The sequence below is a fragment of the Mobula hypostoma genome, chromosome 14, assembly GCF_963921235.1.
Source record: "Mobula hypostoma chromosome 14, sMobHyp1.1, whole genome shotgun sequence".
Classification (NCBI taxonomy): Eukaryota; Metazoa; Chordata; class Chondrichthyes; order Myliobatiformes; family Myliobatidae; genus Mobula; species Mobula hypostoma.
Genome location: NC_086110.1, coordinates 74,682,873 through 74,698,160, shown reverse-complemented (window position 1 = coordinate 74,698,160; position 15,288 = coordinate 74,682,873). Strand labels below are relative to the sequence as shown.

The following is a 15,288-nucleotide window of genomic DNA, read 5'->3' as shown; positions in this document are numbered from 1 at the left end:
TGAGTTTAAAAAAATGCAGATTCCAAATTGCTAATAAGCTACACAAGTTATATATGCTCTCTATAACATAGATGTTTCCTCCGGTAGTGAAGACCCAGTTCTACTCTGCCTTTGCAGATTATGACCTTGGATATTGGTGGAAGCAATTGAATTGCAATCAAAGTGGATCCTGTCCTTATCACAAACAGTCAGCAGTATAAATTGTTGCTGATTTTGTTTTTTCTAGTCAATGGATGCTGAAGCTTAATGCAGGGCCCCAAAAGATATTCAGGCTGGGATCGATGAAAGCAGCATAGACCAGGAATCCAGAGTGATGATGACTGGTCCAAATCCACCAAAAGATAAAGCTTTGTATATTTTCCCTTTTAGTAATAATTAAGTACAAATACAATTTCTTATTGTACCAATCTCATTTCATAATTTTTACAAACGTAATATCACAGAAATTTATTTAACAGGAAAAAGTGACTGCTGACATAATTATCTTTTGATAGCTTCCTTGGCTTCACGCTTGTCAAAATACTCCATCGTACCCAAGCTTGTTGCACTGTTATCACAAAATAATCTTGACACCAGCAACAAATTGGGCGTTATTCTTGCTATTGGGCACTGCACTGATGGATGTGGTAAGTTACACAGATATTCCTGAGCAAAAGTATTTACACAATATTTGACAACTTCTTTCATCCATTAATGAACTCTGCAGCATTTCAACAGCAGATCTTTATCTATAATGGAACTATAGCTTTCCATGTTTGTCACAAGATTTATAAACCCAATATCCAAATTATCTAGAATTACAAAAGCAGAGAGTTTGCTTGTTTATAAAGAGTAAATGCCTCATGCAAAGGATTTTTGTTAAATTTATCTCATCTCTCATGTAAAACTTATTTTGTTGTGAGTAATGTTCCTGGGGCAGTAGAAAGCCTCTGAAATCTCACCTAAGTGTCCATTCTTCAAAGGTGAGCAAGGACAAGCCAAGCCAGCATGTTGTTTGTCCAAAGGAGGAATGCTGATTGGTTCTATTGTCTTGGATTTCCTCATACAGTATTCACAGGTTTATTCTTTAGGTATAATTACAAAACAGAAATTAAGATTGACAACCCTTGCAGATCTTTGTCTGTGGAACATTAAGTTTAAATCAAACACAAAAACAATTTTTTTTATATCTCAACATCTAAAGCAGAGAACTTTGTCTACATGTCAGTGTACGGGGTCTCTTTTTTTTGTATGTTAAATTTAAAATGGTTTCTTTATTATGTTAATCTTTCAAATTGCTGCGCTGCGTATATGGATTAAAATGGCTTCTATGTTATGTTAAATGCTGAGAAAGTCTCTAGCTAGACATTTGCTTGGGTTAATACAGACAGCAGGGTGCTATTAGCCAATGGGTATTCATGTTATCATTTTTTCGGGTGATAATGCTGTCTCATATAACTGGGAGCAGGGTTTTTGGCGGGAGTTCGGAGGGGGGATGGGGTTTTTTGGGGGGGAGTCGGAGGGGGGACGGGGTTTTTTGGGGGGGAGTTGGAGGAGAGACGGGGAGGACGTCGGACGTGCGGGAAGGCTCCGGTCGATCACTCCGGGTGGTCCCGAGCCATGAGTCGACAGGATTCGGGTGGTCGTCAGGAATTTCTGAGCTCCAATGGTGGTGCACGAAGAACTTGGACTTTGATAAGTCTGGTGCCTTTTTTTTCCCCATTACTTCCTTTTCTGTATCAAACTTATATTAATTTCATAGACTTAGTAATATCTATAAAGTGTACTTGGTAAAACGTACTGGGTGTGCTGGCTGACGATTGATGTGTGGGATTGATTTGGGTGGCGGGGGTGCAGCAACCGACCCAGCGGGAAGCGTTCAGGCCAGCGCCGGGCGGGATTTCCCCTAGACATATACAAGCCAATATAGCTGAGCGTTATATCAGTATTCACACATGGCATCATGTTCTCTGAATAAGATGGTATTCTGTCACCAAGTATGATTACCTATGATCATTAAATGTGAAGTAACAAATTTCATGTGAAATTTAGATTATTTAATATTTTATTTAATAGGACACATGCTGTCAATAATATTAATTTGTCCAAGAATACTACCACAGTCTTTACTCCCTGTTACTGTGAGGGGGAGATCCGAAATGACAGGAGAAGACAAGAGGGGGAGGGATGGAGCCAAGAGCTGGACAGTTGATTGGCAAAAGGGACATGAGAGGATCATGGGACAGGGGGCCTAGGGAGAAAGAAAGGGGGGAGGGGGGAAAATCCAGAGGATGGGCAAGGGGTATAGTGAGAGGGACAGAGGGAGAAAAAGGAGAGAGAGAAAAAGAATGTGTGTATATAAATAAGTAACGGATGGGGTACAAGGGGGAGATGGAGCATTAGCGGGAGTTAGAGAAGTCAATGTTCATGTCATCAGATTGGAGGCTACCCAGATGGAATATAAGGTGTTGTTCCTCCAACCTGAGTGTGGCTTCATCTTTACAGTAGAGGAGGCCGTGGGCAGACATACCAGAATGGAAATGGGACATGGAATTAAAATGTGTGGCCACTAATTTTGCCCATTCCCTCAATCCGTCAAAGTCCTTCTCCAGACTCCTTCTTCATCAACACTACTTCCCCCTCCACTGATCTATGTAGCATCTGAAAACATGGCCACAAAGCCTTCAATTCCGTCATCCAAATCATTCACATATAACGTGAAAAGAAGCGGTCCAAATACTGACCCCTGCAAAACACCACTTGTCACCAGCAGCCAGACAGAAAAGGCCCCACTCTTTTAATTCTGACTCTTTGCCTCCTGCTAGTCAGCCAATCTTCTATCCATGATAGTATTTTTCCTGTTATACCATGGGCTGTTACCTTGTTATGTATCCTATGTGCAGCACCTTGTCAAAGGCCTTCTGAAAATCCAAGTAAACAACATCCACTGACTCTCTTTTCTTTATTTTGCTTGTTATTTCCTCAAAGACTTTCAACAGATTTGTCAGGCAAGATTTCCCCTTAAGGAAACCATGCTGATTTTAGCCTATTTTATCATATGCCTCCAAGTACCCCGAAAAGTCATCCTTAACCATGGACTCCAACGTCTTTCCAATAATTGAAATCAGGCTAACTGGCCTATAATTTCCTTTTTTCTTTCTACCTTCCTTATTATAGAGTGGAATGACATTTGCAACTTTTCAGTCCTCCATAACCATTCCAGAATCTAGTGATTCTTGAAAGATCATTACTAATACCTCTACAATCTCTTAAGCTACCTCTTTGAGAACCCTGGGGTGTAATCCATCTGGTCCAGGTGATTTATCTAATTTCAGACATCTCAGCTTCCTGAGCACCTTCTTAGTAATAACAACAGTCACCTCTCTCTCTACACCCATGACTGTGTGGTTAGGCATAGGTCAAATGCCATCTATAAATTTGCAGATAATACAACCACTGTTAGCAGAATCTCAGATGGTGATGAGCGGGCTTTCAGGAGCAAGATATATCAGCTAGTTAAGTGGTGGTGTAGCAACAACCTTGTACCCAACATTAGACCAAAGAGCTGGTTGTGGACTTCAGAAAGGGTAAGCTGAGGGAACACAAACCAATCCTCATAGAGGAATCAGAAGTGGTGAGATTAAGCAATTTCAAGTTCCTGGGTGTCAATATCACTGAGAACCTAACCTGGTTCCCAATATATTGGTGCAGCTATAAAAAAGGCAAGACAGCAGCTATATTTCATTAAGAGTTTGAGGAGATTTGGTTTGTCACCTAAAACACTGAAAAACTTCTATAGAAGTACCATGGAGAGCATTCTGATTGGCTGTATCACCATCTGGTGTGGGGATGGTGGTGCTCCAGCAGAGGATCAAAGTAACCTGTAGAAAGTTGTAAAATCAGTCAGCTCCATCATGACTACCAGCCTCCATAGTATCCAAGACATGTCTAAGGAGCAGTGCCTCAAAAAGTCCATCATTAAGTCTCCCACCACCCAATACGTGCCCTCTATTTAATTGTTTAATATAAATATAGATACTTACTGTAATTCAGTTGTTTCTTCTACCTTTATCATGTATTTTACTGCTGCCACAAACTTGACAAATTTCACAACATACTGTATTTATAGGCATCTGTTAGTCTTGTGAGACCATGGATTTGCACCTTGGAAGGTTTCCAGGGCGCAGGCCTGGGCAAGGTTGTATGGAAGACCGGCAGTTGCCCATGCTGCAAGTCTCCCCTCTCCACCCCACCAATGTTGTCCAAGGGAAGGGCACTAGGGCTGATACGGCTTGGCACCGGTGTCGGCACAGAGCAATGTGTGGTTAAGTGCCTTGCTCAAGGACACAACACGCTGCCTCAGCTGAGGCTCGAACTAGCGACCTTCAGATCACTAGACCGACGCCTTAATCACTTGGCCACGTGCCAACACATACTGTATACCGGTGATATTAACTCTGATTCTGATTCTATCCTGTGACACTCTCGAATTTCTGGCATACTGCTAGTGAGTTCCAAAGGGAAGTATGACACAAAATACCTGCCATTTCTTTGTCCCTCATTACTATCTCCCCAGCATCATTTTCCAGCGGTCCAGTATTGACTATCACTTATCCTTTCTTCTTTATATATTTGAAAAAATTTTTGGTATCTTTTGTATTATTGGCTAACTTACCTTCATATTTCATCTTTTATCTTATGTATTTTTTGTTGCCTTCTGTTGGTATTTAAAAGCTTCCCAATTCTCTAACTTCCCATTAATTTTTCTTATATTATAAGACCATAAGATACAGGAGCAGAATTCGGCTATTTGTCCCATTGAATCTGTTCCATCATTCAATCATGGCTGATCCTTCTTTTCCTCTCAGCCCTTCTTCCCGTAACCTTTGATGCCATGTCCAGTCAAGAACATATCAAGCTCCAACTTAAATACACCCAATGACTTGGCCTCCACAGCCGCCTGAGGCAACAGATTCCACAAGTTCACCGCCCTTTGGCTAAAAAAATTTCTCTGCATCTTTGTTTTAAATGAACGCCTCTCTACCCTAGGGCTGTGCTCTATTGCCTTAGACTCCCCCACCATATCTACTCTGTCTAGGCCTTTCAATATTCGAAAGGTTTTAATGAGATCTCCCCCATCCTTCTAAATTCCAGCAAGTACAGACCCAGAACCATCAAACATTTCTTGTATGATAAGCCTTCCATTCCCAGAATCATCCTTGTGAACCTCCTCTGAGCCCTCTCCAATGCCAGCACATCTTTTCCTAGATGAGCTCAAAACTATTCAACATTACTCAAGGTGAGGCCTCACCAGTGCCTTATAGAACCTCAGCATCACATCCCTTCTCTTGTATTTGAGACCTATTGAAATGTATGCATTTGCCTTCCTCACCACTGCCTCAACCTGCAAGTTAAACTTTAGGGTGTTCTGCACAAGTCCCTTTGCATCTCAGACTTTTGAATTTTCTTTCCTTTTAGAAAATACATTTATTTCTACGACTAATGCATTTTCCAACATTGCATTTCATTTGCCACTCTCTCGTCCATTCTCCCAATCTGTTTAAGTCCTTCTGCAGCCTTCCTGTTTCCTCAACATTACCTGCCCCTCCAGCAATCTTCGTATCACCTGCAAACTTGGCAACAAAGCCATCTATTCTGTCATCTAAATCAGTGATATACAACATAAAAAGAAGTGTTCCCAACAGTTACCCCTGTGGAACACCACTAGTCACTGGCAGCCAACCAGAAAAGGATCCTTTTATTCCCACTTGCTACCAATCAGCCAATGATCTTAACCATGCCAGTAACTTTCCTGTAATACCATGGGTTCTTAAATTGGTAAGCGTCCTCATGTGTGGCGCTTTGTCAAAGGCCTTCTGAAAGTCCAAATATACAACATCCACTGCATCTGCTTTAACTATCCTACTTGTAATTTTCTCAAAGAATTCCAACAGGTTCATCAATCAAGATTTTCCGTGAAGGAAACCATGATGACTTTGTCCTATCTTGTCCTGTGTCACCAAGTACTCCATAACTTCACTGTTAACAATTGACTCCAACATCTTCCCAAACACTGAGGTCAGATTAACTGGTCTATCATTTCCTTTCTGCTGCCTTTCTCCTTTCTTAAAGAGTGAAGTGACATTTGCAATTCTCCACTCCTCTGGCACCATGCCAGAATCGAATGATTTTTGAAAGATCATTACTGATGCCTCCACAATCTCTACTGCTACCTCTTTCAGAACCCTAGGGTGCAGTTTATCTGGTCCGAATGACTTATGTACCCTTGGTCTTCCAGTTTTCTGAGCAGCTTCTCCCATAGTAGTAATATCTGCATTCACTTCTCTTCCCTCACACCCTTCAACATCTGACACACTGCTAGTGTCTTCCATAGTGAAAACTGATACAAAGTACTCATTTAGTTCATCTGCCATCTCCTTGGCCACCATTATTATTTCTCTGGTCTCATTTTCTAACAGTCTCATATCTAATCTCATCTCTCTTTTATTTTTTACATACTTGAAAAAACTTCAACTATCCACTTTGATATTGGTTGCTAGCTTGCTTTAATATTTCATCTTTTCCCTTCTAATGATTCTCCTAGTTGCTTTCTGTAGGTTTTGAAAACTACTTTCTATTCCTCTATTTTCCCATTAATGTTTGCTTTGTTGTATGCCTTTTTTGCTTTTACATTAGCTTTGACTCCCTTGTCAGCCATGATTATACTATTTTGCCATTTTGAGTATTTCTTTGCTTTTGGAATACGTCTATCCTGCACTTTCGTCATTTTTCCGAGAACCTCATACCATTGCTACTCTGCTATCATTCCTAACAGCATCTCCTTCTAATTTACCTTGGCTAACTTCTCTCTCATTCCACTGTAATTTCATTTACTTCACTGAAAAACTACTCTGTCACACTTTACTTTCTTGCTATCAAGTTTCAAGTCAAACTCAGTCATATTTTGATCACTGTCTCCTAAGGGTTCTTTTTACCTTAAGCTCTCTAATCACCTCCGGTTCATTGCAAAAAACCCAATCCAGTATAGCTGATCCCCTAGTAGGCTCAACAACAAACTGCTGTAAAAAGCCATCTCATAGGCATTCAACTAACTCACTCTCTTGAGATCCATTACCAACCTGATTTTCCCAATCAACCATGTTGAAATCTCCCATGACTATCATAATATTGCTCTTTTGACATGCCTTTTCTATTTCCTGTTGTATCTGTGGTTCACATCCCAGCTACTGTCGGGAGGCCTGTATATAACTGCCCTCAGGTTCCCTTTACCCTTTCAGTTTCTTAATTCAACCCACAAAGATTCAACATCTTCCGATCCTATGACACAACTTTCTAAATGATTTGATTTCATTCTTTACCATCAGAGCCATGCCACTCCCTCTGCCTACCTTCCTATCTCTCCAGTACAGCGTGTAACCTTGGACATTTAGCTCCCTTCCTTCCATCCTTTAGCCACAATTCAGTGATGACCACAACATCATACCTGACAATCTGTAATAGTTCAACAAGATCATCCACCTTATTTCTTATGCTCCGTGCATTGAGAGATAACACTTTGAGTACTGTATTTGCTACCCTTTTTGATTCTGCATTCCTAATGTACTGATTCTCACCCTGCTGGCTACAATTTTGTCCTATCATCTGCCTGCCTTTCCTGACAGTCTGACTGCTTTTTTAACTATCTGTCCTACCCTGAGTCCCTTCACTCCGGTTCCCACCCCTCTGCCAAATTAGTTTAAACCATCCCCAACAGCTCTAACAAACCTGCCCGCGGGAATATCCTGCTCAGTACCAGGTGGAACAGGTCATTCCTCCCCCAGAACAGATCCCAGTGATCCAAGAACCCAAAGCCCTTTCCCATGCACCAACTTCTTAGCCACGCATTAATCTGCAAAATCATCCTGTTTTTACCCTCGCTGGCAATCCAAAAATTACTACCTGGAGGTCCTGCTTCTCAGCTTTCTGCCCAGCTCTCCAAATTCTCTTTTCAGAGCTTTTTTGCTTTTCCTTCCTTTGTCATTGGTACTAAAATGTACCAATACATCTAGCTGCTCTCCCTTCCCCTCCAAAATGCTGTGGACGCCATCCAAGACGTCCCTGACCCTGGCACTGTGAGGCAACATACTATTTAGGCATCTTGTTCACATCCACAGAATCTCCTGTCTGTTCCCCTGACTACTGAGTCCCCTATCACTACCACTTCCCTCTTTTCCTTCTTTCCTTCTGCACCACGGACCTATGCTCAGTGCTAGTAATCTGGTCTCCATGGCATTCTCTTGGCAGGTCATCACCCACAACAGTATCCAAAAGAGTATACTTATTATTGAGGGGAATGGCCACTGGGGTGCTCTGCACTAACTGCATTCACATTTCCATTTCTCTTGACAGTCACCCAGCTACCTGCCTTCTGTAATTCCTGTGACTACTTCCCTGTAACTGATTGATTATATCCTCACTCTCCCATACAAACTGAAAGTCATCCAGCTGCTGCTCCAGATCCTTAACACTGTTTTCAAGGAGCTGCAGCTGGATGCACCATGCATATGTAGTTCCTTGGGAAGCTCTGGGTCTCTCAGGTCTCCAACATCTGGCATGAAGAACACACAACAACTAGGTACACACTAGGTACAGTAAGAGAGATAAAAAGGGAACCTTAACAGAAATTTACCCAGAGCCAATTCTTCTTCTGAGCCAAAGCCTGACATTCCTACTTTCACCACTGGCCTACTCCCAACAATGGCTGCCCTGCTTGTTACTTCTGTACTTCTAAATAATCATTGCTGATCTGCAGGAAACCTCGTTGCTGTGGCCTGCTCCTGCCCTCTCTTTTGCTTTTATGGTGTCTTTGACTTCCCTTGCCTGTTACAGTTGCCTCTTCCTCCCTTTAGAATACTTCTTCATCTTTGGGATACATCTATCTTGCATCTTCCAAATTGCCCCCAGAAACACCAGCCATTGCTGTTCTGCCATTATCTCTGCTAGTGTCCCCTTACAATGAACTTCAGCCAGCTTCTCTCTCAGTCCTCTGTATTTCCCTTTAATTGTAATACTGTACTGATAAATCTGACTTTTGCTTCTCCCTCTCAAACTGCAGTGTGAATTATATCTTATTATAATCACTGCTTGCTTAAGAGTTCCTTTACATTAGGGTTCCTAATCAAATTTTGATCAATTCCCACTGCTGCCTAGACGGAGCTTGTACGTTCTCCCCATGACTGCATAGGTTTCGTCAGGGTGTTCTGATTTTCCTCCCACAGTCCAAAGACATACTGGTTGATAGGTTAACTGGTCATTGTAAGTGACCCATGCTTAGGCTAGGATTAAGTTGGGAGGAAGTTGAGAGATTGCTGGGAGGCACCACTTGAATGGCCTATTCCACTCTGTATCTCAATAAATAGTAAATAAATTGCACAACACCTAATCCAGTATTTCCTTTCTTCTAGTGGACTCAACCACAAGCTGTTCTTAAAAGCAGTCTTGTGTGCATTCTACACATTTCCTCTCTTGGGATCCAGCACCAACCTGACTTTCCCAATCTACAGTACCTGCACATTGAAATCTCTTGTGACTATTGTAATATTGCCCTTTATACATGCCTTTACCATCTCCTGTTGTAATTTGTATCGCACGTCCTGGCTACTATTTGAAGGTCTGTATATAATTCCCATCAGGGTCTTTTTACACTTGCAGTTTTTTAACTCTACCCACAAGGCTACTAAGTCTTCTGATCCTATGTCATCTCTTTCTAAAGATTTGATTTAATTTTTCAACCAACAGAGCCATCCCACCTCTTCTCCCTACCTGCCTGTCCTTACAATACAATGTGTATCCTTGGATGTTAATTATTTAATAATACCGTGTGGAATAGGCCCTTGGAGTCATGCTGCACCAGCAATCCCCGACACACCCGATTAAACCTAACCTAATTACAGGACAATTTACAATGACCAATTAACCTAACTGGTTTGTCTTCGGACTGTTGGAGGAAACCAGAGGACCCAGGGAAAACTCATGCACTCCATCAGGAGGACTAAGGAATGGCACCCGAATTAAACTCCGAACTCCAAAACCCCCGTGAGCAATACCACCATGTGCTAACCATGATGCTATTATGGAGCACCCCAATTATGATCTTCTTTCAGCCATGACTCAGTGATGCAAACAGTGTTGTACCTGTCGATCTCTAATTATGCTACAATATCATCTACCTTATTCTGTATACTGTGTGCATTCAAACATAGCACCTTCAGCCTGTATTCAACACTCTTTTCAATTTTGCCCCCATTTAACACTTCAATTCATCCTACTGAATGCAATTTTGCCCTATCATTTGCTTGTCTATCCTCACAGTCCCACTGCAAACTATATCTATGTGTATACCAACTGCCCCATCCTCAGCCCAATCATTCCAATTCTCATCCTCCTGCCAGATTAGTTTAAGCCCTCTCCAAGAGCTCTAGCCTGCAAAGATATTGGTCTCCCTTGGGCTCAGGCTTAATCCTGCCTTTTTGTACACATCATACCTTCCCCAGAAGAGACCCCAATGATCCAGAAATCTGAAACCCTGCCCTCTGCACCAATTCCTCAACCACGCATTCATCTGCCAAATCATCCTATTCTTACCCTCACCGGTGTGTGGTACAAGCCACAATCCACAGATTACTATGCTGAAGGTCTTGCTTTTCAGCTTTCTACCAAACTTCCTGTATTCTCTCTTCAGGACCTCCTCCCATTTCCTACCTGTCATTGGTACCAATATATACCATGATTTCTGGCAGCTCACACTCTCCCTTTAGAATGCTGTGGACCCAATCCGAGACATCCCTGACCCTGGCACGTGCAAGACAACATACCATCTATGTGTCTCTTTCATGCTCATAGAGACCTGCTCACTTCTCCCTGGTAGTTTCCCCCTGCCCCCCCCAAACAGTATCCAAAGTGGTATACTTATTATTGAGTTAAACGGCCACAGGGGTATTCTGCACTGGCTGCCTATTCTCTTTCCCTCTCCCAGCAATCACCCAGCTACCTGTCTCCTGCAACTCTGAGGTTACCACCTCCCTATTTATCACCTCATTCTCCCATATGAGCTGAAGGTCATCAAGCTGAAGCTCTGTACATTTTATGCAGAGGCTGGAGGGCTCCCAAAGTTCCCACATCACACACAAGGAGCATACCACAAAATCTGGACCTATTTTGAGCACGCTAACCATTTGCTAACAGAAAAAAACTTACTTACAGCCTGCCTCTGTGCTTGTCCAACCTGTTCTTGCTTAAGCGTTCTGAGCTAATGCCAGACCAGTCTAACACTACCCAATGGCCGTTCTGCTTACTCCTCCTTTCTTTTTATTGGTTCAAATAAGACTCACTCGCTACTTCAAACAACGTCCTGCTCTCAACTGAACTTGCAGTTTTGAAACAAGATATCACTCTCTCACTCTTCACACAATGAGTCACTCCGCCGAGACTTGTAATTTTCAAACAGTTCTCGCCCTACAAGATTTCGCTCTCACTTGCTACTTCAAGCAAGGAGTTAAAGCTAATATTCTTCTGCTCAAGTGACATGACCCTTTGACATGATTAATGTGTACTAAACTAAATATTTAGAGTAGTCCGATGAATGATTCATCAAATTGAATTATATAAGGGAAAAAGAAACATGCCAATCACAGTAGCAAATTGTAAAGAAGTTTGGCATCAACAGTTAAATATTATGGTCTAGAAAGTTTTCTCAATATACAGTTCTTCATAGGCATTTTATAAATTAGTTGTATTATATCCTATATTGGAAAAAAGTGTTTTCAGCCGAAACAAAGGTTAAGCAATTTGAACAAAATGTCCATAAAAATACAGATAAGATAGCCACAAGAAGTACTGCAGATGCTGGAAATCTAGAGCAATACTCACAATGTGCTGGAGGAACTCAGCAGGAAGAGCAGCATCTATGGATAGGAATAAACAGTTGACATTTCGAGTCAAGGCCCTTCATCAGGACTGGTATAAGAAGTCGTCAGAGCTGAAGAAAAAGTAGGAAAAGATTGAAGTAGAATTATTGCAAAAATGAGTGAGAAGGAAAAACAATGCATAATGAAAGCAAGTGGGTGTAAGAAATAAATGATGAGAGACAGCACGTCTCTGAGGCTGGCTTCAACAGTTGATTAAATAATTGAAATAAAAATTGTAATTGTTTCAGTTTAAAATCATTGCAAGACAGTTTTTTTTGTGCCTATAAATCTCTTTCCAAGTTTAATGACATACAATGGAGAGATTTGTGCCATGTGTATCTGATTATTTTTGGACAACTAAATCTGAAGTTTAACAGTGTCTAACTTAGGAATAGTTTCATGGTATATTTTTCAAAATTATATATTTTTCAGAGGTGCATCAGTATCAATTACTGAAGAGCAATGGGCTTCCACTAATGATCCAAATAGTGGCTGAATCCCAGGATGACGAGCAGAGAAAAGCAGCCACTTTTGTTCTACAGAGTTGCCAGCTCATAAGTAAGTGAACAGTCAGGTTCCTGTTTCTTCAGTGATGCAGTTTAACATCAGAATGTATACAGTATACAATCTGAAATCCGTACTCTTTGCAGACATCCATGAAACAGAAGAAAAACTTCAAAGAATAAATCACAGAAAAACATTACAACTACGAAGCCCCTCCTTCCCCTCCCCTGACTGGCTCCAGCAAAAACATTAGCTCCCACCACCCCCATACAAAGCCCCCAGAGACCATGATCTAGAGTCCATAAAAAAAATTCTGTCCATCCAACACTTCGACATCTCAGACAGGTTCTCTCTCTCTCTCTCTCTCTCTCTCTCTCTCTCTCTCTCTGGAGAGAGAGAAAGAGAGAGAGAGAGAGATTTTTCCTGCAACAAGAGGGGAGACCAACAGCTTGCTGTTTCAATGTTAAAATCTCCCATGTCACTTAACCAGGCCCCCCTGACCGAAAGACCAACAGATTCTCACACACCATCAAGAGAGAGACAGAAATCACTCCAGCTGCGCACACTGCCCACTGTCTCAATATTTCAAACACCCGCGACACTTCGGCCAGTGACATCAGTGAGGAACCCACAGGGCTGCACCCCAAAGCAACATGTCTTCCAGGCTGCACCTGGAGATGCCGAAACGCCAGGCCACTAGAATCTCTGCTTATTGTTAAGATGCTCAACAGCTTCCAAAAATATTTACGCAGGTACACAAAACAACATACACATAATGTGGGTTTGTGCATAGAGTTCAATTTCCTCCATAGGAAAGCATCCATTTAGTTAAATGAGTTTGGTCAGAGTTTAGCAAGATCCAAGGTATCATAAGCTTGAAATTACTTCACAAAGCTCCAAAATAACTGAATGTTGTTGTGTTGGAAATGACATTAGTGTTAAATGGGGCCATTTTGCATAGTAGTTTCTGTGTGTATCACCACATTTGTAATGTATCTCCACACTTTTTTGGTAAGATTTTCCACTTGCAAGTGCTTTTGTCTTGTGTGAAACTTTAGAAATTAAGATCAACCTCTTAAGTTATTCAGAAACAACATTTTTAATTACTCTGGTTTGAAGCATATCAGTTATTGTTCACTTGCAAGACTTTTTAAAAGGCCAGTTGCATAAACCTTGAATTCATGTGCAGGCTGTTGCACACTTTTCTTCAGGCTCACAAGTTATTCTGGACACTGTTCACATGAGATTATGCCTTCCTTGCACCTCCTAACTGTTCAGACTGATTCACAAACAGGATTTATCTAAATGTATCACTCTTCGGGATGACATGGGGATGCAACAGAGACCTAAAAAGCATTCAGGCACCCTTTGTAGAAAGATCAAAAGAATTCATTTTTGAAGAAATTACCCAACCAGGATTTACAGGGAGCCAGATCTTATCTAGACTTCAGAAATGCAATGTCTGCACAGATTAAATTTCCACAAGCTAGTTATTGTTGAAATATGTAGATAGCAATAGTAACTCCAGGGCCAATATCCCTGAAGAGAACAACTGTTGCTGCTGTGAGGATGTGTTAGATTCACATATATCCCAAAGCATCCTCCCCTTACACACTCTAAACAACATATACACTTATAGAGTCATGTACAGCAGTGGGGCACGATGGTTGCATAGCGGTTAACGCAACTCTGCTACACCTCAGGGCATTCTGGAGTTCAGCATTCAATTCCAGCTTCGTCTGTAAGGAGCTTGTACATTCTCCCTGTGTTTCCTCAGAGAGCTCCGGCTTCCTCCCACAGTCCCAAACCATACTGGTTAAAAGGCCAGTTGGTCATTGTAAGTTGTCCTGTGATGAGGCTAGGGTTAAATAAGTGGGTTGCTGAGTGGTGCAGCTCATTAGGCCGGAAGGACCTGTTACGTACTGTATCCTTAAATAAAATAAATTTTCCGTGCAGTTTTCAGTAGTGTGATACAAATAATTCCTGTCCATCTTGCACTGCAGCCAGGCTATAAGTATTAATAATTTCAAAAAAGTTGCTAAGCTTTGAATGGAAGCAAAGTTCTCATCCATTAATAGCAGACTGAGTGCCAATTTCATTTTACAGTGTGTGAGACAGTGAGCAGAGGCATATTTAGAATAGAGACATCCATTACTTAATTTTGTTATACAAATAGAAGGAGTAAGTCACTGGGCTCTTCAAGATGGCTTCAATATAAGATCATGGCTGATAAGATTTTAACATTCAGTGTAATGAATATTTGATGGTCAGATGGGCATGGTGGGCTGAGGGGCATTTTTCTTTGTTGAATTACCATAACCAAGTTCCTCTCCAATTCAGTCACTATGCAGATATGGACATACACTCAGCAGGCACTTTATCATGTACCTCCTCTACTTTAAACTGGCCACTGAGTGTATATTTACTATCTTCTGCACACCACTGTTGTAATTTGTGGTTATTTGAATTACATTTGCCTTCCTGTCAGCTTGAAATAATCTGGCCATTCTCCTCTGACCTCTCTATTCACAAGACTTTTTCACCCACAGAACTGCTGCTCACTGGATGTTTTTTGTTTCTCTCACCATTCTCTATAAACTCTGGAGACTGTTGTATGTGAAAATCCTAGGAGATCAGCTATTTCTAAGACATTCAAACCACTCCATCTGACACCAACAGTCATTCCATTGCCAAAGTCATTTATATCATATTTCTTCCCCATTCTGATGTTTTGCCTGAACAACAACTGAACCTCTTGACCATGTCTGCATAATGTTATGCATTGAATTGCTGTCACATGATTAGCTAATAAGATATTTGCGTTAACAAGCATGTGTAA

At 41.4% G+C, this 15,288-nt stretch overlaps 1 protein-coding gene across 1 annotated transcript in view; it reads left to right on the top strand.

The window, feature by feature from the left end:
- terb1 (telomere repeat binding bouquet formation protein 1) overlaps positions 1 to 15,288 on the top strand; it is a 326,279-nt gene that overhangs the window by 235,345 nt on the left and 75,646 nt on the right. The window contains 2 exon segments of the mRNA XM_063067329.1: positions 495 to 626; positions 12,378 to 12,503. Coding sequence (XP_062923399.1) covers positions 495 to 626; positions 12,378 to 12,503 — 258 coding nt within the window.